Here is a 24,579-nt window from a genome sequence, read left to right on the forward strand (position 1 = left end):
GAAATCAGAAGGGCTTGAGGCTACTAGAAAGTTTAAACAAAAAAGCCGACGTGACAACATTTTACAGCAGGTCTTTTCAGTATACGTTGTTATTAGCTAGTCACAGAACAACCAAAACGCAAATACTGAGAGTCACTCTACATTTTGTTCAAGATGCTGTCAACGTAACTTGCTTTTGAAAAGTATTTCTTTACAAGACATTCCAAGAAAGTTTTATGTAAATATTTTATTTTGCCTGTCATCTTGGACATCATCATCACTTTCTGGGTCTTTTATTATTTAACATATTGAGAGTATGATTCATATGAAAACAGGCATACACTTCACCTTATAGGCTTTGCAATTCTTCACTGACATTCCTCAGCTCTTGCTCAAGCCAGACGACAACGAGATAGAACTGTCCAACTCCGACTACAGAAATGGTGTTTCAGGCTTACGGGTGCTTTTGCAGATTTGGTTAAGAGCTATAAAAGCTTCTATTAATAGCACTTTGATAAGTCTGAAGTGCAACTGTTACTGCAGTTTTGGATTTAACATCAAGAACAGCAGAAACCCAACAAATGAAAAGAAAAAAGTCACAAACAACAAGGACAGAGTTCAGTGAAAGACTTCCATTGCACACCTCCACCTCATGGTCATTCCCAATACAAAAAAAAAAATGCAGAAAGCTGTTTTAGTTTTTAGAAAAATACCAGTTACCACCACAAGAGGAAGCAGTATGTATTTCCAGTATGCTGGCTGTGAGAGAGCATACCACAGCTATTGCTGTCACACTTAGCCCTCCTCCGATTCACGAAGATATTTAAGTCTTCGGGAATAGATTGTAAGCAAGTCAATCTGAGAAACATTCATGAGGGAAGGGACAAATAGCGTAACACAACTCTGAAGATGAAACTAAAATAAAACAGAAACCAAAACTCTACTGACATTCAGTATAACCAGGCTCAACCACTAGGTTTGGCAAGTAAAAGGCAAAAATTACTGTTCTGGAACAGGTAATACCTATCCACCCTTTGGGCAAGGGCAGCTTTGCTCTAGCTTTAAAGCAAGCACACGTCAAGAGATATATACTGCATATGCACAGCAGTTGTGTTAATGAATCAAAAAACCAGAAACAATGAACCCTGGCACATATAAGCAAACTTACTAAGCAGCTCTTTCATATTCCCAAGAGCTCTGAAAGGTCTGGTGGGGACTCAAAACTGCCATTTTCATCCAGATGTTTAACACCACATATTACAGAAGTAATACTGCTTTATGCAGTACAATCTTACAAGATCTTTGAGTGAAATTACCCAGTTTTCTATTTTTTATTTTCAGTTTCATCTTCTTTCAGAGGCAGTGGAGAGCGTTCAATGTTTTTTAATACCAGGACAGACAGGCACCTTCTGTACTTCCAACAAAAATGCCATCTATCCACTTCAGGTCTGGCAGAAGCAGGGGATGAAATTATGCCTAAACTGGAAAAATAACTCTATTACATACAGTAGTTTGAACTGTAAAGGATGTGACAGAAGTTCTACTTTTGCAACATTTGTAATGGGGCCTGCCCGGTCTCAAATCAAACTTATTAAATTCTGCATCCAAAAAGTACTTGTTTTCCATTATTTAAATGCAGCCAAACCGATGAACAGAAGGTGTTAAAAACTTCAGCTATAACCAAGTCTACCTAGTAAACCTAGTGACTGAAGGAAGAACCTCTTCCCCTTGGAAAAACTCCAACATACTCTTGACTTGATAAAGCAAATCTAGACCTTTTTTATTTTTTTTTTTTTTTAAACAATTTGCCAAGACTGGAATGAGAGATAAATAGAAGGCACAACAATTTTGCTTTTTTTATACAAATACAAACTAAACATGAAAAAAACTCCCTATTTCAATAAAAAATTTCACAAGTTCAGGAAAAGTGTTTTAAGAGTCAAGTTCTAGACATTTAAAACCTATCCCACAATCCAAAATTTAAGTGGTAAAACAGTAGTTCGAATTCCTTTCCGTGATCATGTATCAAAAGAAAAAAGATTCTACGGATACCCATTATTCCACTTTTACAGCGCCACAAAGAGAAAGGTGAATGTCAATTTTTCAAGTGGCAAGATCTCCGGACCAGAGGATGTTCGTATGACCCTCAAAGGATAAATCGATAGTTTTGTTTTTCTGCCCTTGAAATACTTGCCAAGTACTATATTATCCTACAGGCTCTTGAACGCATGCACGTGAAATATTATTCCATTGACTGAAATGCACCCAAATTCAGTAGAAAGGGGGGAGGAAAAAAGAAAAAGAAAAAAATAAAAGAGACATTCCTTTAGGAAAGACCACTGGTACCAAAAAAAATCCAGTCCGTAAGTTTGAGGTGAACAAGAAAATTCAGTTCTTTTTAAAATCCACTTTTCCTAAAACGTTGTTCCACAAAGCTGGAATCTGGGACAAGGACTAGAAAAAAATAATCACAAAACCATAACACAAACAAAAAGGGGCCAAAATAGTATCAAACGTAGCAGTCTATACAGGCTAGGGCCACATTCCAAGATACCCAAGGCTGAAATTCACAAATCTGCAGGAAAAAGGGTTTGCGCCACCATGTCAACATCCATGATGCATTCACTGGCGTTGCCCGATCCCCCTTCCAGCTCCAAATCCTGGCTTCTGGGACATTCCTCCACGTGGAGGCCCTCGAATCCCACCTCCCAGCCCCCCACGAGTGCCTCCAGGTCCACGTGGTCTGTTATCTCTGCGGTCACCCTCCCTGGCAGCTCGTGTTTTCTTCTCCTCCACATTCAGGCGCACCTCTCCCCTGAACATGATGGGCTGCAACAAAAGCAGAAAAGGTACTGTCATTAGTGACTCACCAGTAACTCTTCAATGTCAAGCAGATTTCTGCAACCTTGTCTCATATCCTCCTCTCCATGAAAGCGAATTAAAGTGTTTTATGATTGGTTACTAGAAAATGGCAACAGTCAAACTATGCATCCAGTCTTGTGCTTTACTGGAGAAGATATAAAAGAGATGTGAAAGAGTGACACTTGAAAAGCAATCTCAGGCTTAACACTGAGCATTGAGACCTTTTAGAAAAGGAATGGAACTAACAGTAACCTACTTTCATTAATATGTGGCAATTCACAGTCTACCACCACGCAGAGTCCCAGTGGATTTTTCTTATGGCAAGAAGAACGTCAAATCCTCTCTGCCACCTTGCTATACAGGCCAGTGAAGTCTTTCACTTAAGTCAAGCTCAATTCGAACTGAGAGGAGCAGGACTGCAACATCCCACAAACCTCATTGCGGACAAAGTTGAAGTCTGCAAGAATCCGAGAACTACAGGAATAAGGACTCGCTTGTTCCAAATTATTCCTGCAGTTGCATAACAAACAAGAAAGTGAAAAATACGATCTATCGTTAGCACAGGCACAATGCTTTCTCAAACAGAAAGACTAGCCATTCACTTCTACGGAAGTGACCACAGAAGTAGAACAGATCTAAGGATGAAGCACATTGCCCTCCTCTAGCCATCAGCTGTGCTGGACAAAAAGATCAAAGCATCATGTTACAGCCTTATTACCAACTCCAGTGTAAACTCCCTCATTTCACATCAGGCAGCAGACATCAGGTTTAGCTTCACTGGCTAACAGTCTACCAAAGCCTTTTAAACTCATTTATAGCAAAGCTTATCCTGAAAAAAGTCCTGCTGTTTCAGGACATATGTTTGCCTAAAGCACTGGGCCCATTTGCAAAACAGTTCACACAGTGGATACTACAAACAGAATTTAGTGCTGTTCAAAGCAGGGTAGATGTGTTAAACTGCTTTTACAGGACTTAAGTCTATATAAAAAAAAAAAATCTTACTTCAGAAAACCATGCCCATCCATTATAAATTTAAGCATTTACATAGGCTTGCAGAAAAGATACTTTGAGTGCACCAACTTTGAAAGCTTTTTACACATTCAAAGTCTAACTTGGAAGCATGCACTCTCTTCTCTGGCTCCAGTTACAGAGTGGCACAGTTGGACAAGTAAACAAAGGCCACAAATCCCTCAGCTGAGTGTGCCTTTGGCATTCCCTGGACATGAAGTCTGGCACTCAGCTCTTTGCTACCTCTCCCACTGCAAGAGAACTCCCGAGTGAACATTTCTAGTTTGTTTCAGCAAAAACTCAAACATGCAAATTTAAGTCACTGCCGAAGGTGTTCACATAGTGCTTGCAGCTAAGAAATGGCTTGAGGACCCACTGTCACTGTACTACTTGTTCCCACACCAATTCAGGCCAAAGCCAACCAGATTTATTCAACCTACTTTTAGCACTGGTTTCAAATCACCTGTTTTAGACTTTACCCTAGACCACATTGGAACTGCTCAGCCCACGATAGTAGGAAAGCACTTAAGGAAGCGACTCTCTATCAGCATTCCAATCTTGAATCACCAGCCCCCTTTGAGAGCTTCTAGGGCTGCTGGGCTTCATACTCACTAACTCATCAAGCATTGCCACAAATGCTGCTGGCATCCCACAGCTCAACTCAGACCAAATCGCAAGGCTTAAAAGTCTGCACACAAGCTACTTTTCAATTTAAGAACAGAAATATGCTGGCAATACTGCTGTACAGTAAGGAAGTAAAGAAGAAAAGATGTCCCTGTCTGGTGAAAAGTTGGGCTGTAAGCAAGTACACTGCACAGCTGTTACAGTGCATCCAGATTAGTTTCCTACCACCACACCGTACAGTCGTGGGGTGCACATTTTGCATTAGCAATCACTAACGAGCTGAGCAGGTACCTCCTGCCTTTGTTTGCAGAAATTCTTTTCAACCTGCACACTAGTACAGCTTCTCCCTTTCAACCTCTTCGACAACCAAGATTCTACTTGTCCATAGGGTCAGACTCTCTCTACCTTGCCTTCCTGAAAGCTTTTTACCTGCTTCCTGTGTAGAGCTTAGCAGCTTCCCATTGGAAAAAGGCTCTATAATGAGTAAGTTCATGTTCACCTATGCTGTTACAAGCTACTTCAATGACAAAAGATTCAATCTGTACAAATGCTGCACAAGTCTTGGTAATAGGAGGGAAAGACATCCCACCTACTTTAAGATGCTTAAGAAAGGGCAAAGGGACCAAGACAGGGACCAAGTAAAATCTTTTCTTGTTAGAGTAATCTGAAAAATGTTGCCTGGTATTAACAGACCAAAAACCACTGACTAGAAGGTTATTTACCCTGCTGCTAAGGATCTTCTGAACTGGTTCAGGATCATCAAACACCACAAACCCAAAATTGGGAAGCTTTCCACCACTGTTGATGCGGAGTTCAACAACATTGCCATAGCCTGCAAGAGAAAAGCCAAGTTCTTGGGTCATACATTAGAATGCCCTGTTGACCACGCTTATGGCTGTAACCCCCAAACCCTGAGAGTACAGCAAAGCAACTAACTTACTTTGGAAAAAGTCTTTAAGTTCAGTTTTATCCACATCATGGGGAAGGTTCCCAACAAACAGCTGATGACTGTCTGGGTATCTCACAATCCGTCTAGTTTCCACATCGCCTTGTTCACCCTCACGAACTTGAACAGAAAAGTAAAATTTGTTTAAGAAAAGCCAGTCCCCGCAACAAACAAAAAACCGCACCAAGCCATGGTCAGAATTAGCACCTTATAAAAGAACCAGAATTCACACTCTATTTATTCATTCATATGTAAAAAGAGGTAAGCATTTATACTAGCAAGTTTGTAACCGTTTGCTTTTTATCACCTGACTGAAGCCAAACACTTGAGTAGAAACCTAGATACTTCAACAGAATGATAGTGAAATTCAGCTCTAAAGCTTGCCAGACATTCAGATCAAGAAAATTCATATCCACAAAAGTAGAAATCATTCACTTACTGACAAAATTAATGAGATTTTAAAAGCTTTAATCATCATATTGCTTCCCCAAAACCATCAAATAGCAGAAAACAGTTCACTCTCTGTAGCTTCTCTTACTTGGTCTAGGACCCCTCTGTGGTGGGATGCTTGTTCGTTGCTCCCTCACTCGCTGATCCCTCTGAGGTCTCTGAGGTGGGGTCTGAGATTCAGGCTTTGCCTCAGGGCGGGGCTGCATAAATTCAAAGAGGAGTTAAGAATCAGACATTAGGGTAGCTGAAACAGTAGGGTTCAGCTTTTAAGAGCTCACTATCAAGTTGTTGATAAAATAACTTGAGAGTACAGGGAAAAAATCATAGTTCTTTCCACCTGTGACTAAAATGCATGTTAGCTCATGTTGGGTTATACGCTAAAAGCAAACACGTCACTTGATTAAGTTAGAATATCAAAGTCACCCCATTCACAGTTATATACAATAAAGTGTCTGCCCAAAGTGCAGTGGCAGTTACGCAGCTAGATTGTATTACATGAATTCATTCATGACAAAATCTCATTCGTGAATAGGCAGTGGACAAAAATTAGAGAAGTTGCCTCTTTTATTAAGAGGGTGCAATCATTTTAGATGGCAGATACATCCAAGCACTCACATGAACATTCTCTGTTTTTCCTCCATGAGAAACAATTCCTTTTCAACCCAAAAGCCAAGGAATAACATTTTCATGAAGTCTATCATGAAACATTGAATTTGAAAGTCTTTGGAGTCTCTGAGAATTCAGATTATAAGCAAGTAGATTTCACCATATTTTTCCCCACCTCAGTTTACTGTCAGTCAGTTTAGCACTTAAACTTCTCTAGGTGCTGGATTCCTACCTGCGAGACTGGTACTTTCACAACATGAGGTGGTATTCCTGATACTGGAACAGCTCCACTGGGAGGGAGGTTCTTACTGGTTACCGATGCCCAGGAAAATGTCTGGAAAAAAAAAATTGTAACTCAACTCCAGATGCTTTTATCCTTCTGAAACATATTCCTGATAGTACAGCTAACCGACCCAGGATAATAGTAACAAATTTTAACCTGTACTTGAAATTCTAGATCCAGCCACCAGCAGTTTCCCCACAACTTCCTTCAAATCATTTCAATTCAAGAGACTTAGTGTAATGACAATGGAGTCACACTTCCACCCTATTTCTAAATTCTACATAGAGTTGAAATAGGACACAGCAGTGACCTAAGACCAAGTATCACATCAAGGTTAACCAAGATACTGGTTTCCCGAGTATCCGTTTCTCCACTTTTGCCTCCCTTAACACTGAAGAGTGACAAAAATCCCCCAGGTAGAAATAAAGTCGCATTTCACCCATTTTCCTGATTCAGCATGTTGGCTGCAGTCTGTAAACAGAGCTGCTGAAATTCTGAACAAATAAAGAATCTGAGCCTCTCGCTGTTGCCACAGTTCCCACACCTACCAAACATATAAAGCCTTACCTCAGCTCCTGGTATTTTAACCAACTAGTTACTAGCTAGAATTTCAACTACCTGTTATTGCATAGTAACTAATGGGAAGGAGGCAACTGGTCACGAGAAGAGTAATTTGGGCAGTGGGGGGAAAATTACAAAGCATTTAAACACTTCTAATTCCAGATATTTTTCCTCTTCCAGAGATAGGATCATGCTCTGTAAAACAGAGTAAAACATACTGATGAAACCACCACACCATAAAAAAGAGCCATCCACTGTCATTACCCTGGAGTCCTCTTGCACTGCAGGAGCTGGATCAGCAGGAGCTGGAGAAGGACTCTTTTCCACAGTCTCTTCTGGAGCCGACTCCTCTAATACCGGCTCAGATTTTTCTTCCTGCACCTCTGGTTCAGGCTCCTGTTCAGGTTCTGGCTCTGGCTCAGGCTCTGCCTCTGCAGCCGTCTCTTCCAGATGTTCCTCAATGTCATTGCTATTAGACAGCATCACAAACAGAAAAAAAAAGGTGGTATTGTATTTGATTCTATTACTGGGTGGTAAGGAATGCTACTTGTCCAATACAGAAGTCAGGCACGTCACGTTCGAGAGGAAGAACAAGGCTAATCTGTATAAATAATGCCACATTGCACAGGGATCCAAGTTTCGCATTGTTAAACTATAGTGCAGCAAAAGCATTGCATCTACTGAAAATCCAGAGTCTCCGCGTTCAGCCCAACAGCACTTTGGTTTCAGCTGCCCAATAAACAGAAATCTATTGACTGTCAAAGAGGAAAATCATGAGTAGCAATAAATTCAGTTGACCTGTTCTACAGGCAGTCTATATTACACAACATCTGACTTCATCTAATAAGATATTACCTGACAGCCTGCTCATAATAAGCACCAGTATCATCAGGAACAGCCTCAGGTGTCTGCTGTCTTTCTTCAGGTTCCTCCCCTTCCTCCTCTGATTCTAAATGAAGTTAGAGAAGGAAAAAAATACACCACACACATCTTTAGTACTCTGTTCCAACGCAAGGCATCTTCCACAACACGCAGGTGAAGTCTCCACTGAAGAGCACACGGGAAGCACTATCAAGATGTGACACGGAACAGACATTTCCTTATACTTCTGCTATCACTTCGGTTACTCAGTTTTGACGAAGGTCAAACAACTTGTTCCAAATACTTCAGAGAAGCAGATTTATAGCCTACAAATCTGACTGACTGCTAAAATAAGTCTTACAATTCTTTTAATAGAAACAGAATATGCCCGAAAAATAAAAATCATCTGCATGTCACAACTCCTTGCTGGAATGCAAAGAAACTACAGGCAAGGAAAAAAAAACCTAGAAGATGATGAAGCTTAATGCTCATCTGCCTTCTCCAGCAAGATTTCCTCTAGTCTGGGAATGGAGTGTTGATATAGACCCAGAAACAAATACCAGTAGAACCATCCAAAAATTCCTGCTACTTACCCTCTGGAGGCTCAGTGTCAGAGTCCCCAAAAACCTCATCTTGGTAGCGGAAGATGTCATTGTGGACATAAAACTTGTTTGCAACAGAACCCTAGAAGCAAATCAAAGGGAGTAACCGATTTAATTACATCAAATGCAGTAAGGTAAAAACTGAAATAATGAGAAAACAAGAACAAATTGAGCAAATCATCTTTCCCACATAGGATTAATCCAAACTTGCCTCCATCAACAAAATGTGTGTTATTCAGGAGAAAAGAAACACATCATACTAGCAAGTCAAATAGGCATGGAACAATGGGAAAACTTGTATCAGTGCTTTTAATTCCAATAGCTCACAACACTGAAAAAGTAGGAGCGAGAACTTTCTGGGGTCTAAAGTATCAATTCTTAGCTCCAAGTCAAACTGAAAAATAAAGCGATCTTGCAATACTCCTTTTTTCCACTATCGTTTTCAATTATGTGAACTGTTTTGTTCAAAAAAGGTGTCTATTTAAAAAGCCACCTCAAATGCTAAGTCAGCACTTTATACAACAAGAAAGTCTGGAACCCACGTCTTCAAACGACAGGGAGTATTTTCCACTTTCTACTAGTTCTTTTCAGTAAGAGGACCAGTTGCTAGGAGGGCAAATCAAAGATAAAATAACTTTAAAATGCTTAAGAAAAACTATGCATTGCACATACCTAGTAGCCAAAAGTTAGGATATTTACAACTGTAATTATGACATCCAAGATTAACATATGACCATACAGAAGTAGCGTAATATCCTAAGGAATTTGCAGAACATTACTGCTGAATTTTGTGGCAAACTGCTTTCCCAGTCTAACCATTCAGATTCCAACACTGAACCAGACAAGCCTCATTAATCCTGACATATTAGAAGCACTATAACAACACTAGCACTCAATACAGCATACCTCAGGTGCAAGTACAAATGTTTGCATGAATCTGCGCACGGGCTGCATGTTATTGGAGAGCTCTCCCATCACCTGGACTACAACACCATCATTGAGAGTAGCATGGGCATCCACATGACGAATCTTTGTGTGGCAATCCTTGAAGTTTAGTGACAGCACCTTCTTGTGGATATCCTATGAAAAAATGGTATACAGGTTACACTGCAGAAGACATTACTGCTAAGTTGCTTTCAAAGAAAGCAAAAGACATAAAACACTGTTTCAGTATATATTCCCAAACTCTAGAGAGAAAGCTTGGCAGCATGCTCTTTAAGTTTGCTTTGCAAGCTATTTTACATTATGAACTTTATTAAAGGGAGCATATCTTGCCTAACTATTGCTGTTTACAGCTACACAGTTTTTTTGAGGTTTTTTGTTTTGGGGTTTTTTGTTTTGGTTTGTTGGTTTTTTTCCCCTTCAGAAAGCACTTGGACAAAGGGGGATGAATCACAGCTGGATATGTGTGCCTCTTATCAACCACAAAGGTGACAAAAAAGAAGTAAAGAACAGTAAGTTTAAGTACTTACAGATTGCCCATAGACTGCGTCAGCTGGTTTTCCATTGGAATCCAAGCCACCATGGACATAGGAAGAGTTCTTTCCATAAAACCTGTTGGAAAGAAATATCTTAACACTAAGCTTTGTTATGTAAGAACATTGAGCCTCTACATTAGAGTGCACTATGAATAATACACTCTCAAGCAAGTTTTCTGTCTTAATTATTGGAATACAGCCATACATTTGCATAATTCTGTTAGCAATCTGGAGGCTGGGGGGGGTTGATCAAAGAGGAAAACACAAAATTCTCCTGTGTAAGCTGTAGAGTTAAGATATGTCAGATACCCAAGCACCAATAGCCAAAACCAAAGTCTCGTGGGAGCTAGATGACCCAATCCTATTCTCCCCTTTCTGTACAAGGTCCCTAAAGCAACATAGTACCCTGAACACCCAGGATGCTGAAGGCTTCCCCTCAAGTTCTAGTTTAAAGCTTGAACAAGGAGCAATGGCACTTTTTTGTTCATCTATAGTAAAGAGAGTACTGCAGGTAAATCTTCCATTTTATAACTGAGGGATTACAAGCTAAAATGTCATAAACATCATGGGACTGCATTCTGCTGGCAGGTAAAAGACAAGAACTGAATTCCACAGCACATTGTAAACTTTCCTCTGACCCAAATGGACAAGGTCAGCTGTCCACCTAAATGCAGAAATACTCTGAATAAGCATTCCTGAGATTGGAAGAAGGAAGGTTTCAGAAATTGCTTGTCTAGCTACTCAAAGCACAGCAAAACAAAGTATATCTTCAAAAATGAGGTTAGTTCTAGCAATGTAGGATACCTGTCAAATCAAACAGGACCAATTTGTTTAGATAACAGATTGTCGTTTGCTGCACATTCATAATTTCTGATTTTCCTTTAAAAAAGAGCTGCTGGTATGACTGAGACATACCAATATACAAGCATACACTATTTTCAATGTTTTTCCTCTAGTCAGGGGGCATTGTATCAAGACAAACTACAAAAATGCTTAACTAAACATTTATCCAACTTTGATTTATATTAATTACAACTAGAAGTAGCAAGCAACACACTTTTGATTTACATTTTTTCTTTTTTGCTTAGAATACATGTATAGCAGCATTTCAGTAACAACCAGAACACACATTTAAAGAATTCCTGTAATCTTTATTTTCCATGTTTTAACCCAGCTGATCAAAACTGAAAGCAAATTATACCCAGAGTCTGTCTTGAGTAAATCAGATTTTTGAACGTCCAAATTCAGCAAGCCAAGACGTGATAATAAGTTTATTCACCAATTTTAACATACAAATTAAGAAATTCACACAGAAAAACAGATCATAAAGTGAAACAGAGCTTTACCTGTGCAAATAGTCAGGTGCTTGGTTCAGCAGAGTATAGTACTGCCTCACGAATTCCCGCCCGACCAGCAGGGGACTTGGCTTCTCCATCACCATTTCTTTGGTCAACTGAAAACTATGGAAAAAATCAAAAGCTCCATAAAACATGAGCATTTCATATTGCTGTTCACTGATAGCATAAGCCACATAATCACAGTGGAAAGCACGCACCAAAACCCATTAGCTGTTTTACCACAGTAAGCAGTTTAACCGATACGTTTTCAGAGTCATCAGTCTTTGGTGCTGACGAGAGAACTGCTGGGTACCAAACCAGCAGTGGGAGAGGCTGCATGGGCGAGGGAGATTACCTCATAACATGCCAGCATTTAATCATCCTACATACCCTCAGTAAAAAGCAGGTGGCAAGCAAGTATGGTTCTTCAAGAGGATTTGCTAAGTGGCTAAGTCATTTACAGTCGATCCAAGTTCTACTTACCCCACCTGACTTCACAATCAGAATTAAAAGTCAGATGTTCTAAGGCAAAGCCTGTGCTACTGTATTAAGGGCATTTTTAAAAGATCAGAGCAAGTCCAATCTATTTTTATCAGCAGCACAGCACTCCTTGCTTGTAACAAGCGCTGCAGAGGAATATCGGATTATATTAAAATCACTATGCTACAAACAAATGCATGCTGCTCTTCTCTTGCTTCCACCAAGCTCAGCAAGTCACCTCCCACTTAAATCCAGAAGACCAGTTAAATAAACAGTACCACCCATACCTAAGCCCAGGGACAAATCGATCTAGGTACCTTCCACCTAATTTCCATGGATTTGTAAGTTACAAAAAGAAAGTCTTTGCAGGTAGATTACACAATATGGGTATCTTCAGTCCAGGTCAGGCAAAACCAAAGCACATTCCTGTGTTTCCTTTCTTTCAAATACTCATACACACTGTTCAAACTCATACAAAATAGGTTCAAACTGGTAGGGAAAAACACTGATACCAGAGCATATTCTTGCTACCTAATAAGGAAACAAAAGTAGATTTTCTGCTTATACTCAATTATACCAACAGGTAGCAGAACGGGTGCTTAGTGGACAGTTTTGCTGTTGATGTATCATAGACTATATGTGATAGCTAGTTTTCCTGCAACTATTCAGGCCTTGTAGTGCTGACAGCAAAGAGCTAGCGAAAGTGCTGTCTGCAGTGAGTCAAACAGATGTTATCCAAAAGGGCATTGAAAGACATGTAGCAGCTGAAAGAACTTTCTCCCCATTACTGACCCCCAATCCCTTCCCCTACACAGCTTTCCCAAACACATGGTATGCAAATCCAATATGCACATACTTCAGGTGTGTCACGCAAATCAAAACCAATACACTACTAACTTGAGCACTCTAAAAAGCCATTCAGGAGTTATTATTTACTTATCTGCTTTTATTTAAGACTGCACAACTGTAAGTAGCTCCAAGAAGTGGCAGCATCAACTGAAAAAAGGAAGTCAAACTAAGTAGTCCTCTAGCACAGACTGATCCAGATGGAGTCTGCAAAGTTCATGCCTAGGCAGTTATGTTAGGACAAGCTTTCTCTTGTCACTATACATAACAGCATCCTGTATCCTGGGTAAACAGTTGCCCACAACTATCATCTGAACAAAGCAGGGTGGGGAAGAAAAACAGACTGCCTCTCCCATATACTTGTTCTAAGCCTTGTTCCAGCTCATGCAAGGATCTTGTTTGACACTTTCATTACATTTGTTGTATTTCGGAGAAGTAGTCCCTTAAATGCTAAGAATGGACAACAGACTATAGCTTTAAGAGACAGAGGTGACCTACCAGGTTAGTGTTATCACAGTGACAGTTTCAAATTCACACCATATATAGGCCTGCAAAGGAAGTTACAACCACACTGCTGGATGTTCCAGGAATGCAAAACAGAAGCTTCAAACCCCAAAGCGAAGAACGTACAAAAACCAACATGGAAGCTGCTATTTTGGATAAAGCTAAGTCCAAATCAACCTGGCAAATTCCTTATATCTCAAACTGTGGTCTAACACCCAACATACTCTAATCAAAAGACACAAGGCAATGTTTATCCATACTGGCAGAACATACAGATAATATATTTGAGGATGCGATCACACCCAAACTCCCAGCAATGGTCAGCATGCACTGCATCCAACTTAGTCAGAGACACAGTACACAAATTCCTACCCTGGGAGGTATGCAGTTTAAGGTTCAAAACAGAATATATAACTAGAGTGCTATTAATATAACAACAAAATTTGCTATAGTTTTGCATACATTCATGTGTTTTGCTCTGCTTTTAACACCCACCCACCCCCCATTTTTCACTTTGTAAGTTTAAAAATAAAATAAAATACCCATTCTATTTTTTAAATGCACTTTTTGTAAGTTTAAATACAGGGGAGAAAGATCGGACAGGCTCAAGGATGCGTACACATGAGCACCTGCTCTTTCAGTAGGAAGTGTGTGTATCACCACCATACAAGGAAGTGTTACTTACATGATAACGTGCAGAAAGGATAAGACCAAACATGATTTAGAACTGAAAAAGGCTTTTCAACACATTCAGAAGCTTTCAGTTGTTCGAGGATATTTTCAAGAGCTAACCGTGCAGAAAGAAAGTGATACTCCATGGCTGGATCTGGCGCGCAGGAAGCGCTCAGATTCTGCAGACCGCTTTCATTTTAGGAAGCTCCCAGTTACCTGTGGTTTTGAAGAAGCCTTCAAATTGTAAGCGTAATGTATTACAGATACAGATGTCCAAGACCAAGCACAGTCTGAAGTGACAAAAACCTCAAAGATATGAACTTGTTTGCTTTCTAGTGCATGTTATATTAGATCCCCACAAAATATTATCAGACAGTAAGAAAAAAACACCACAGGTAAAGTAAGGCTAAATTGTGGGTACCACTGCTGATTTCCTCATTTAACTTTGTTTCCTGTCAAGCACTTGTGAAGCTCTATCATTACAAGGGGCAGGACAACCCTAAAGCAGTGGGAGTAGAAATGGCAGACAGACAAGACCTGCACTTTTAGATCCAGTCAGCTTAACTGACAATGCAAGACTTAATTGCTCCACAACAGTTAAAAAACTTGCCTCTGCTGCAAGTTTACAGTTAGAAAGCCAGTCCTACCACATCCCCCAAGATCACTCTCTGGAGTATGACAAGAGCTCTATATAAAAGAGCATACACATATTGCTTGTTCACTCTTCTTTTTCTGGTTTGTTTTTTTTGGCAAGGAGAGGGTGGGGAAGGTGCAGGGGGAGCATTTAATTTCTTTGTAAAGACTAGTTTCCCCTGTAATTCAAGCTTATTCCTATAGATGTCAATAGGCAGGTTTTCTACTCAATTCTGTTAAGTGTTGAATCAGGCTCTTGAGAATTATTTTCAATTGTTTCTAGAGTATGAATGGACAAAGCTTGACATCCTCACATAATGGTAAACCGTTACCTGTAGCACTCAAATTTCAACAGCTCATGCACCAAAAGCTCTTTCAGATTTCTCTTCTTCAGCGAGAGTCCTCACCTGTATTAACCCACTAGCACATCATTTTCAATGCTGTTCTGAGCTGTCCCAATGCTGCACTGAAGACATACTGAAAGTAAAGTGGCTTGTGCTGATTATGTCTGTCATATTTACATGCTAAAAAAAAAAATCAAAGGACTTCCCTACTGCTAAGGGTGGAAAAAAAAAAATCTGAGAACTCTTAACATGGAAAGAAGAATAGCAGAGTGCCCAGTTCTTATTAAGCACATCTGAGAAGAAATGGGAAAAACCTTTACATGACCTAATCAGAGGATGACAACAATCTGTTTTTACTCCTGCTGCACCTGCTGCTACACTGCCAGTTGCCATCTGTTCTTGTTCTCCAGCCACCACAACCTGAATGATAGAAGCCAAGCATCTCCAGAGAGAATATTTGCTCCCTACCACTCATGAGCAGTTCATTACTCCACTATTCCTTGACCTAAGAATAACTGCAAATATTTTATACTGCATTTCTACTGCACAGAGCATAATAGTACCAAATGCTTGAACTGTCACTACGTTACTCCTGATAGAAGCTTATCCACACATTTTCATGTCGATTGAGATAATGATGAAAGGGTGAAAATTGACAGGAAAAGCTGAAAATCAGATGATTTAAGATTCATTCATAAACATTCATTCATATTACTCCATATATGTAATTGAATTATTCAAATTATAACAAATATACTAGACAAGTCTGCAACACAACTGAGCCCTTTCCTTAAGCCAAGAGACTTACGGGAAGACAAATACCTCCTTTACAGTGGTTATCACCTGGCTGGTGGAAAATTCCGCCATCTGTTACAATGCTCCTACTTGGCAGAAAATCAGTGCTAGGCACTGAATTTCTAAAGTGCAGTTATGTAAATTAGAGCCATTTATGTAAATTCTGTATTAGCAAATTTAGATTTAGGTCCACAAAACCTATTAGCATATTAGTATTCAGAAAAATAATAGACTCAAAAAACACCTAACAGCTAGCATTGGTTAGTATTTTCTCATCAAATTGCTACACAGTGAAAGTGAACTAACCATTGCTGTCTCAACTCTTTTTTTTTTTAAATCAGACAAGGAGTTTAGTCTGAATCTTGTTTCTGCTAGACTTCCTACATGTAACAAAAAATCTCTCCAACGTACCTCATATAATGTTCAGGCTCTCAGGACAACCAGTGACTGCAGAACCCACTTAGCCTGATGTAACAAGCCAGAGGACCAGACTCCACTGAAATAAAACTTGCAAATCAGAAAATCCCAAGCTTCAATTCCTAAAGTGCGCAGCAATTTTAAACATCTTCTGTCAAGAAAAATGTCAGTACTAACACAAAGGCAAGTTAAAATTTACATTGAAGCATATTCTAAACAGGCCACTGTTTGTTTTTAACATTATCCTTATGCCTTTGTTCTATGCCATCTTAATTTCCATATTTTTGACTTGCATTTCAATGTAAGAAACAGTCTCAAAAAAATCCAAAGTTACTACAATGCATTATAGTTCTGTTTGACTGGAATATTACACAGCAGATACAGGGAACAACCCTATAGCAGTTCACACTTTCTCTTCTGGCTATTCGTGTGCTATAAGATGACTCATTTGATATTACATTCCTGCCCATCTCTACAAATTGCTAGAGTTTATGGAGTACCAGAACAGTCATGTTTGCCCCCCCATCCTTTTAATTGCAGGTTTAACCGACTAAGATATTCTCACAGAGCTGTTACACTGTTTCCAACAACCTAACCAGCTTCTGTAAAATATAATTCAGATCTTTCATTTCTACAACTTTACCTCTAACTATACAAAAGCAACTCTGATGGTATGATTGATGTGTTACCCAGATGAAGATATTTTTCCCCTCTAAACCAGAATGTCAAACTTTTATGCAACTCTACTCCCTCATTTTGATATCAATCAATTCCTTAACATAAAAAGGCTTTTTGAAAACTTAAGGAGCACCCAGAGAAGCTCACATGGAAAAGAGGTGTCCGTATCTAAGCCCATCGTGCTACAAAGCTGGCAAACAGCAATTTTGCTGCTCATTAAAGGTCTGGTCAATAGTTAATAGGATTGCATAATTAAGTGTCATTTGGGATTTCTCCAAGTTGCTTAGCAACAGGTGGACATGTTCAAAGCCACAAACCATTTATCTATATGGAGTAACCAGCACTAGAAGCAGTTACTACTACTGCTCTGGACAAGAAAAAAAAATAGCCAGTACAAAAAAATTATTAATAAAACTCCTAATATGCCTCCAACAGGCATGATATAGATTAAAAGTTGAACAACAAAAGCAAAACAATTCCAGTTAATTCCAACTCTCCATACATTTTACATGACTAGTTATCTGCTAGTGCTGCTGACTAAGCAAAAAGAGAAGCTGGTACCTGTGTGAACTGTGACACAAAACGTTACAGAGTGAACAATGAAACACAAACAAGCTAAACTTGCATCACTCAGCAAATTCCAGCACCCGTCTCAACTGGGGATTTATATTGTTACACCAGCTTGCTCTCAAGTAGGAAGAGTAATGTAAACCTTTTCAACAAAATGCGTATTTAAAACACTACAAGATACCAGATACTGACATACGAGATGCCCTTCTTACTTTCATACAGCTTTAACTATCTGAGGGGAACAAAAAACCCCAAAACCTAGTTGTTGACCCTGAGCCTAAATTATGAAGTCCTGAAAAAGCACCTCAAATAGGTGGGCAACTGAAGTCTCAAAACACTAATCTCCTTTAAAAAATGGGTCTTATTACTCGCCTCCCACTGGACGCAGAAGTAGACAATGTCACAGGGAACAGCGTCACAGCAATACAGCCTGTATTTTATACAGAAGCCATTGCAGACAGCTGCCTGCCTGCAACCAGTTCAACTCTTCTGTATTTTTGACAAATTCAGAGGGAAAGTATTCTGTTTGAAAGAAGTTATCTTAAAGGTAGCACTATTTCACAGGAGGCAAAACACTTGTAAGCCAGAGCCTGAAAGCTGAGTGATGGGATAACTTATCCAATGAATAATAAAATATTTAAAGATCAAATTGGAACAAGTTGTGAGGTTACCAGCATTCAACTCCTACTAGTATCTTCTGGAAACGTTAAGATAGTCCATAAGATACACGTATTCACTAGGAACTTCCAGAAGCAGCAGTGTGAAGTGCTAGATATATCATGCAGACAGAGAAGCCTTTATTAATAATCTTTAAAACCAACACCTAATAAGTCTGAGGATCCAGATCCACATTTTAACACTGCCGTTTCTCCATTCACTTACAGTGACTAGTGTCTACTGTATGACAACCACGCAACCTACAAAGACAGGCAGTGCCTAAGTTCATTGGGTACTTGAGGTGTTAAAAGGAGCTGGATCCTAAAAAAATAATCATGCAGCAACCAGAATGCTGCATCCTTGGGCAAACAGCTTTCTCTGTGCTTAATTATCCTGATGCTGCAGAAAGGCAGAGCAATACCTGAACCCCCTTCTGAAGCTCTCTGAGACATACTGATGATGGACACTATAGAAAAGCTAGACATTACACTAACATATGGATAAGAAAAATCAAATTAGAAGCTTAACTATTTTCTAATCGAAGTACCCAAGCAGTCAATCCAAATTTAAGCGCAAGAAAAACATTTTCAGTACAAGATTTAAAAGTTATTCAGAATTACATTCAACACTGCCCATGCTAGTAGTGAAAAACCCCTCTGCTTGCCAGCAGCAGATGGGAAGCCTTACTCAGCAGCAACGCACAGCCCTTTAAACGCTATAGAATACAAATAAACAAACCATGAATTGCTGCAGAAGAGCTGTCATTCTAGAAGTCCGCCTGTGTTTTTGCTAACAAACCTAAGCGTGATCCACAAGTTGATGGATATGATGGAGTCTGCCAGTTTGTAGACAAAATCCAGTGTTTCTTGTATCATTCAGCTCTGCCAAGCAAGAAAGACGAAGGGAAGATTTCTAGTGCTATTATGCAGAATCTAAAAGAACAGCGACCATTTCAGAGAAATATAATTTCTAGAGCATTAAGCTTAAAAGCAGAGAAACAAAATACAAAGACGACTACCTAAAGCGTAAGTTAAGCTAGTTGAGACCAGCATCTACACCAGTACAGTAACGAATGTTCATCTGGGGAAGGAAAAAGATACTAGATACTATTCCTGTAGTTAGGAGCATGAAGGTCCACCTACTGTCTAAAGACAAACAGCAAATTACATCCCATTTAAAAGGGGAGAAGAAAAGAATCTTAAAAGTTTGGTATTAAAGGTAAGTGGTATCACAAGAGTTTCTCACCAACTGTTTTTCTTGGATTCTTCCCTCAAAACACTTTGCCTTCCCTAAGTGCCAGGTCTGTTTTGGTGTGGGTTTGGGGGTTTTTTGTCAGGGTTTTGGTTTGGGTTTTTTTTTTTTTCTTTCTTCCTTTCTAAAGCTGTCTCAACTGGCTTCCAAATTTCTACTTTGTATCACTCAATCATCACTTCTATTCAGCAACACAAAAACTAGTGATACAAAAAGAGAGGAAGGATAGCATTTCTGCAGAAGCAGCATAAGCATTTGAGTCCTTCCTTACAGTTAGCAGCAAGAAACAGGTTTTATTGTAAGTTAATATTTGTAACAGCTGCCCTATGCCCATGACCTAGCAAGGGTCACCTTTCAGCAGCCAAATATCTGGAGTTCCCCTTTAGACTGCAGCTAAGGCATTCAGCATTACTTTTCGGAAAGTTCTGCTCTACCGTGTCACAGGAGAAAACTACTCAAACTTGGAAGACACATACCTAAGTTATTTCTTATGTTACAAACAGATCAGCACACTGAGTTTCACAAGCAGTTTATTACTTACTTTTGTTTCAATAATTTACACTATAGAATTATGATAGGGGAAGTGACTTGTTTGACTTCTGTTCTCAGATGTCTCAATATGGCTTTGCATCTCTCAACAAGTTACCAGAAGTTTCCTACTCATTACACAAAGGAGATACAGAGTAGGCAAGGTGGAAGCTCTAGAACTAAACACACAAATACAAGTTGCTACTACCTAAGCTTTATTGCCTAAAAACAAACAAAAATACGAAGCACCAAATTAGACATCTTAATCTCTGGTACTTTTGGATGCCCAAAAGGCAAGAAGGGAGCCCTGGATTGATAGCTGCTTTGCTAAATTCCTCCTGTGGCAGGACTCTGCCATCAAAAACAGACTGGTACACAGTCTCAGAAGTACAACCTGAAGCTCAATCACTATTTGGGGATTTTTTTCATGAGACAACTTCACTTGCAATAGGTCTTCCCATACAGGTCAGTCAATATTTTTATTTTTAAAGCACATATAGACAATTTGATCATCCTCCAACAACAGCTGCCCCCAAGACAGTCACAATAGTCTGTACATGCACAAATTCCTTTTAATTCCTTTGTGCATTTCCAGCAGTATAGTTCTCAATTGCTGAGAAGCTGTAACCAGGTATGTTAGGTAAACAGCTCCAAAATGAATGGAACATGCCTCATCCCCTCTCCTTTTTATACTAGAACAGTTCTGGGAGCTGCTTATATCCTGCTTCAGTTTGATAGAGAAAAGCTGGAAATAATCTTGCCACTGAAAAAAAAGTTAAGCAAGGCTGCTGTAGAGGGACCTGCTGTAACATTAAGCTAAGATGATCTGCCCTGAACTAGTAACACTTCATATCATCACAAAAAGAGCGCTATGTCGCATTTAGCATTACAGAAAAAAAACTGGCCCTTGTGATTTGGCAGAAGTACAAGGCTAACTCCTCTTGAAAATCTGAGTTCTCTCAAAACTCAAAGCCTTGAGAATTCACAGAAATATTCCTACACGTTTTTTAATAATCATAAATCAGACTTTCTCCTATACCTGGGTGAAGAGCTTTCTCATTTCTAACTGGACCTATTCCAACCTTGTTTACCCTACAATTAGAAGTAATGTTTTTCTGTAAATTACATTTTTAACCATGCAAATTTCATCCTAAAGGGTAGTAGGATAGTGCTAGTCTGAATGGTTTGTTTACTCATTTTTTTAGTGAAAAATAAGTCAGCTTTATGCCTGTATGGCTTTCCAGACTGCTTCATGATAAAGTAGCTACTTAGACCCTATGATTTTGCCATTAGAACAGGTTTTGTTTTGACATTCAAGAGCTGCTCCAACAACTCGATGAAGTTGGCAGCAGGTCCAGTCGTCTTCTCTTAGGTCTGCAATTTTTCCATTTGGCTCCAACGCAGCTTCTTAAAGTAAAAAGCAAGAGTTACACATAAGCAGTCAGAAGAATAGATTAGAACACGTCGCTACACAGACATTACAGTGAAATTCAAGCTCGCTCCCACTGTGATTAAAATCATCAGGATTAAGATTTAACAAAATATTTTCTGCGTGTCAAGCAACAGATACCTGTAAAGAGAGTCAACTCTCACCTCTACCCATTTTAGCCACAGAAGACTCTTAACCTTCATATATAGACTGGATCCTAGCACTTAAGAGTGATCCATCACTCTTAAGTTTTAAGTTTTAACTTTTAACTTTAAGTTTTAGAAACTTAAAAACAAACAGAAAGTCAGCCTAATAGCAGTCATAAGTGAAATGAGAAACAGTACAGGGCAATGCACAAGAAAAATGGAAGATGGTCACCAGCATTTTAGAATGCAGTATTTCATATTTGCCTCAGCAAGGAATCAGGTTCATAACAGATTATTTGTACATAACTGACAGCTCACAATCTTCTAGCTCTGAAAGCAGTACTCCACCAGCTATGTCATTCTGGAAGAGGTCCAGACTTAATATAGCAAAACTAGGAGCTCAGACCAGTATAATATTCACTGCCTGCAACGTTTTAGAAGTTTTAGGGATTCTTTTGGAGTAGCTGAAGATCGGGCTTTTTAAGTTTTTTTTTCTTTTTTTTTTTTAATTACTCAACAAGATAGCTGAAGATTATCAAGTCTATTAGCAGTTTCAGCAAGAAGTTAATAATTACTTCAACTCTGGAGATTTTACATAGGCACCTGTAAAAAAGTATCGAGTCTTCTAGACAAAACTATCACTTTCACCTTTGGTTTGTTTCAAGTACAGCAGACTACAGCCAGCATCACAACTAGCACCACCAGAGCCCTGCTCTACTTTGATTTCCTCTTTGATTCTTCATTCATCATGTTACTTAGTCAGACAAAAAGGCCATTTCTAGTACTAAAAACTAGAATAATCAATTCAAATGTTTTCTAACTCCTCAAACAAGCCATTTATGCTAACCTTTGAGTGCTCTCTCAACAGGTACTACTGTTATGAACAGAAATATCAATATGCACTTATAGTAACACCATCTTTGCTTTAATTTACTTTCATTAAAAAGTGTTCCTCTGTATATGTTCGCCTTACAATTTGCAAGGCAAAAAAGAAAACACTATCTTTCTGAACCAACAAAGAGCTTGCTGTTTCATTAGGTGCATAAAGATTTCATGTTTAGAATTAAGATGTTCAAACTTCGAGTATCATCTGTTGTGTTGAACTCTATTGATACTGTTGTGCCAGCAACAAAATGAACAGTAGAGCAGTGGTCTCATAACTACAGTACAAACGAGTCATGAATGTTTTTGTTGCTTCTTAGACTGCAAATGCAAAGAATCCCTACAGAAAATCCTGATGTTTACACTTGACCCACATACACAAAGGAAATCTTGTCCACCAGGTCTTCTACCTTAACTTTGTGTTTTCTAGGCTTCAACTTAAGGAGTTCACACTTAAAAGAATACAACCTAGCAAAAAAAAGGTAGTTGCCCAATTCGCACAGGTCAAGAACTGGAGACCACTATTTAGCATCCGATATATACAAGATCCTTTTAAAAATAAGATTTTAAAAGAAGATTTACACTTAAAAATAAGATACACATTTGCAAAGGTTCCAACGTTGATTTGATTCTTTTTCTAACAGATTTTGTACAATTACACTTTCTAGCATGTTTTAACACTGCCTTTCAGGCAAACTAGTCCCTGGGACATGTGATGCTATCAAAAAAGTTGGGAGATCTTCATCATAAAGATGTTCTGTGACTATTAGGATATAAGACCTTAAGCATGTAAATACTTACAGCTAGCGTTCAATTTAGCTATATGTTCCATCCACTAAGCTTTTTTTTTTTTTTAAAGCTACACTCACAACTTCACAACATGAAGTATACTGACTGAAACACCCCAGGAAAAGGTGAGCTCAGTTCACAGGATGTGAACATCCTACCACCAGTATCACGGAAGTATCACAGAACTATCTTTTTAGCAAAATCATTAGGCTTATTCTTTACAGAGAGAGAATAAGAAAAGTGAAAACTTGGTCAAAGGGAAGATTTCAGAAAAGGTTTGAAATGCAGTTTTTGTCTGTCAGCTTCTGCACTCCCTTCTCTTTATGACACCAATCTAAGAAGTCTTGTTAGCTAAAAACAATCCAACACACACCACATTTGATTTAGGGCACCTGGAAGCATTAGCTTTCAGAGCTTGATAGCAGTGTCCACATTTCCTAAAGCTGTCAGTCCTGGCTGTGAGAGCACCGGCTAGACAAAAATAGCATACACTGGAAACATGGCGGCTTGCTGCAAATGCTGCTTTCAACCAATTGTGAAAACAAAAAAAACCACCACTTTCTTTGTAAAGAATACCTACTATATGTATGCAACTCTTAACATAAAGGGTCACCAGGTAAGCCCATCAAGAATTAGTAACACATTAGATCATCCAGATCAAGACTAAAATGTACCTGAAAAATGTATGGAAGCATTTTCTCTGGTTTTCCTCCAGCAAGTATATCTAGGGCCTTACAAGAGGCTGGAAAGTCTTCATACAAGCACTACTTCGCATTTAAATCTTGGCTTAACCTCGGATCCAGCCAAGGTCATGCGGTAAGTCAGGGTAAGATACATGCTCTCCTTCTGCTCGAATTATGACTCCCTTCATCTAAAAAGTTAGAGCAAGGGAGACACCTACGATCTGATACACCGGTACGGACGACCTCGCTATGTAAGCGCCCAGTATTACTGCCTCAATCTACAGCTACAACTAACTGCTGAAAGGGGCTATCTCAGCTACGTGCCAGGCTTTGGGTCGTCTCACACCTAACCCTCACCCCCCTCAAAAAAAAAAAAAAAACAACCCACAAAAAAAACCCAGCAAATGAAAAAACCCCAGAGCCTGTAAAGCCGAGAACAAAGCTCGCAGCTCCACATACCGACTCGCACAATGAAGGCCCGTGAAGAGCCGATCCCCACGCACACAAATAACGCTCCCTTCTAAATAACTGCTCGCCGAGCAGCGCACCGCTGCGCCCCGCTCCCGCCTCGGAAGCCTCCGAGGGCGCCGCGGGACCAGGCGGTTCCTCCCGCGCGAGGTCCCCGCTCCAGAGCCCCACAGGGGGCTGCGAAAGCCCGTCCACGGGCTCGGACGGGAG

The 24,579-nt window shown here is 39.5% G+C and overlaps 1 protein-coding gene across 2 annotated transcripts in view; it reads right to left on the bottom strand.

Annotated features, from left to right (window-relative positions):
- Window positions 1-210: 210 nt before the first annotated feature.
- Window positions 211-24,579, bottom strand: part of G3BP1 (G3BP stress granule assembly factor 1) — a 24,756-nt gene continuing 387 nt past the window's right edge. The window contains exons 2-12 of one of the 2 annotated variants that reach the window (XM_009285819.2): window positions 11,607-11,720; window positions 10,255-10,336; window positions 9,689-9,862; window positions 8,774-8,864; window positions 8,175-8,268; window positions 7,584-7,788; window positions 6,708-6,809; window positions 5,958-6,069; window positions 5,414-5,539; window positions 5,196-5,326; window positions 211-2,808 (exon numbers count right to left, since the gene is read on the bottom strand). In XM_009285819.2, coding sequence (XP_009284094.1) covers window positions 2,602-2,808; window positions 5,196-5,326; window positions 5,414-5,539; window positions 5,958-6,069; window positions 6,708-6,809; window positions 7,584-7,788; window positions 8,175-8,268; window positions 8,774-8,864; window positions 9,689-9,862; window positions 10,255-10,336; window positions 11,607-11,701 — 1,419 coding nt within the window. In that variant the 5' untranslated portion in view covers window positions 11,702-11,720 and the 3' untranslated portion in view covers window positions 211-2,601. The remainder of the gene's footprint in view (window positions 2,809-5,195; window positions 5,327-5,413; window positions 5,540-5,957; window positions 6,070-6,707; window positions 6,810-7,583; window positions 7,789-8,174; window positions 8,269-8,773; window positions 8,865-9,688; window positions 9,863-10,254; window positions 10,337-11,606; window positions 11,721-24,579) is intronic. The other variant, XM_009285820.2, reaches the window with a different exon arrangement.

Source organism: Aptenodytes forsteri, unplaced genomic scaffold (assembly GCF_000699145.1).
Source record: "Aptenodytes forsteri isolate BGI_AS27 unplaced genomic scaffold, ASM69914v1 Scaffold54, whole genome shotgun sequence".
NCBI lineage: Eukaryota > Metazoa > Chordata > Aves > Sphenisciformes > Spheniscidae > Aptenodytes > Aptenodytes forsteri.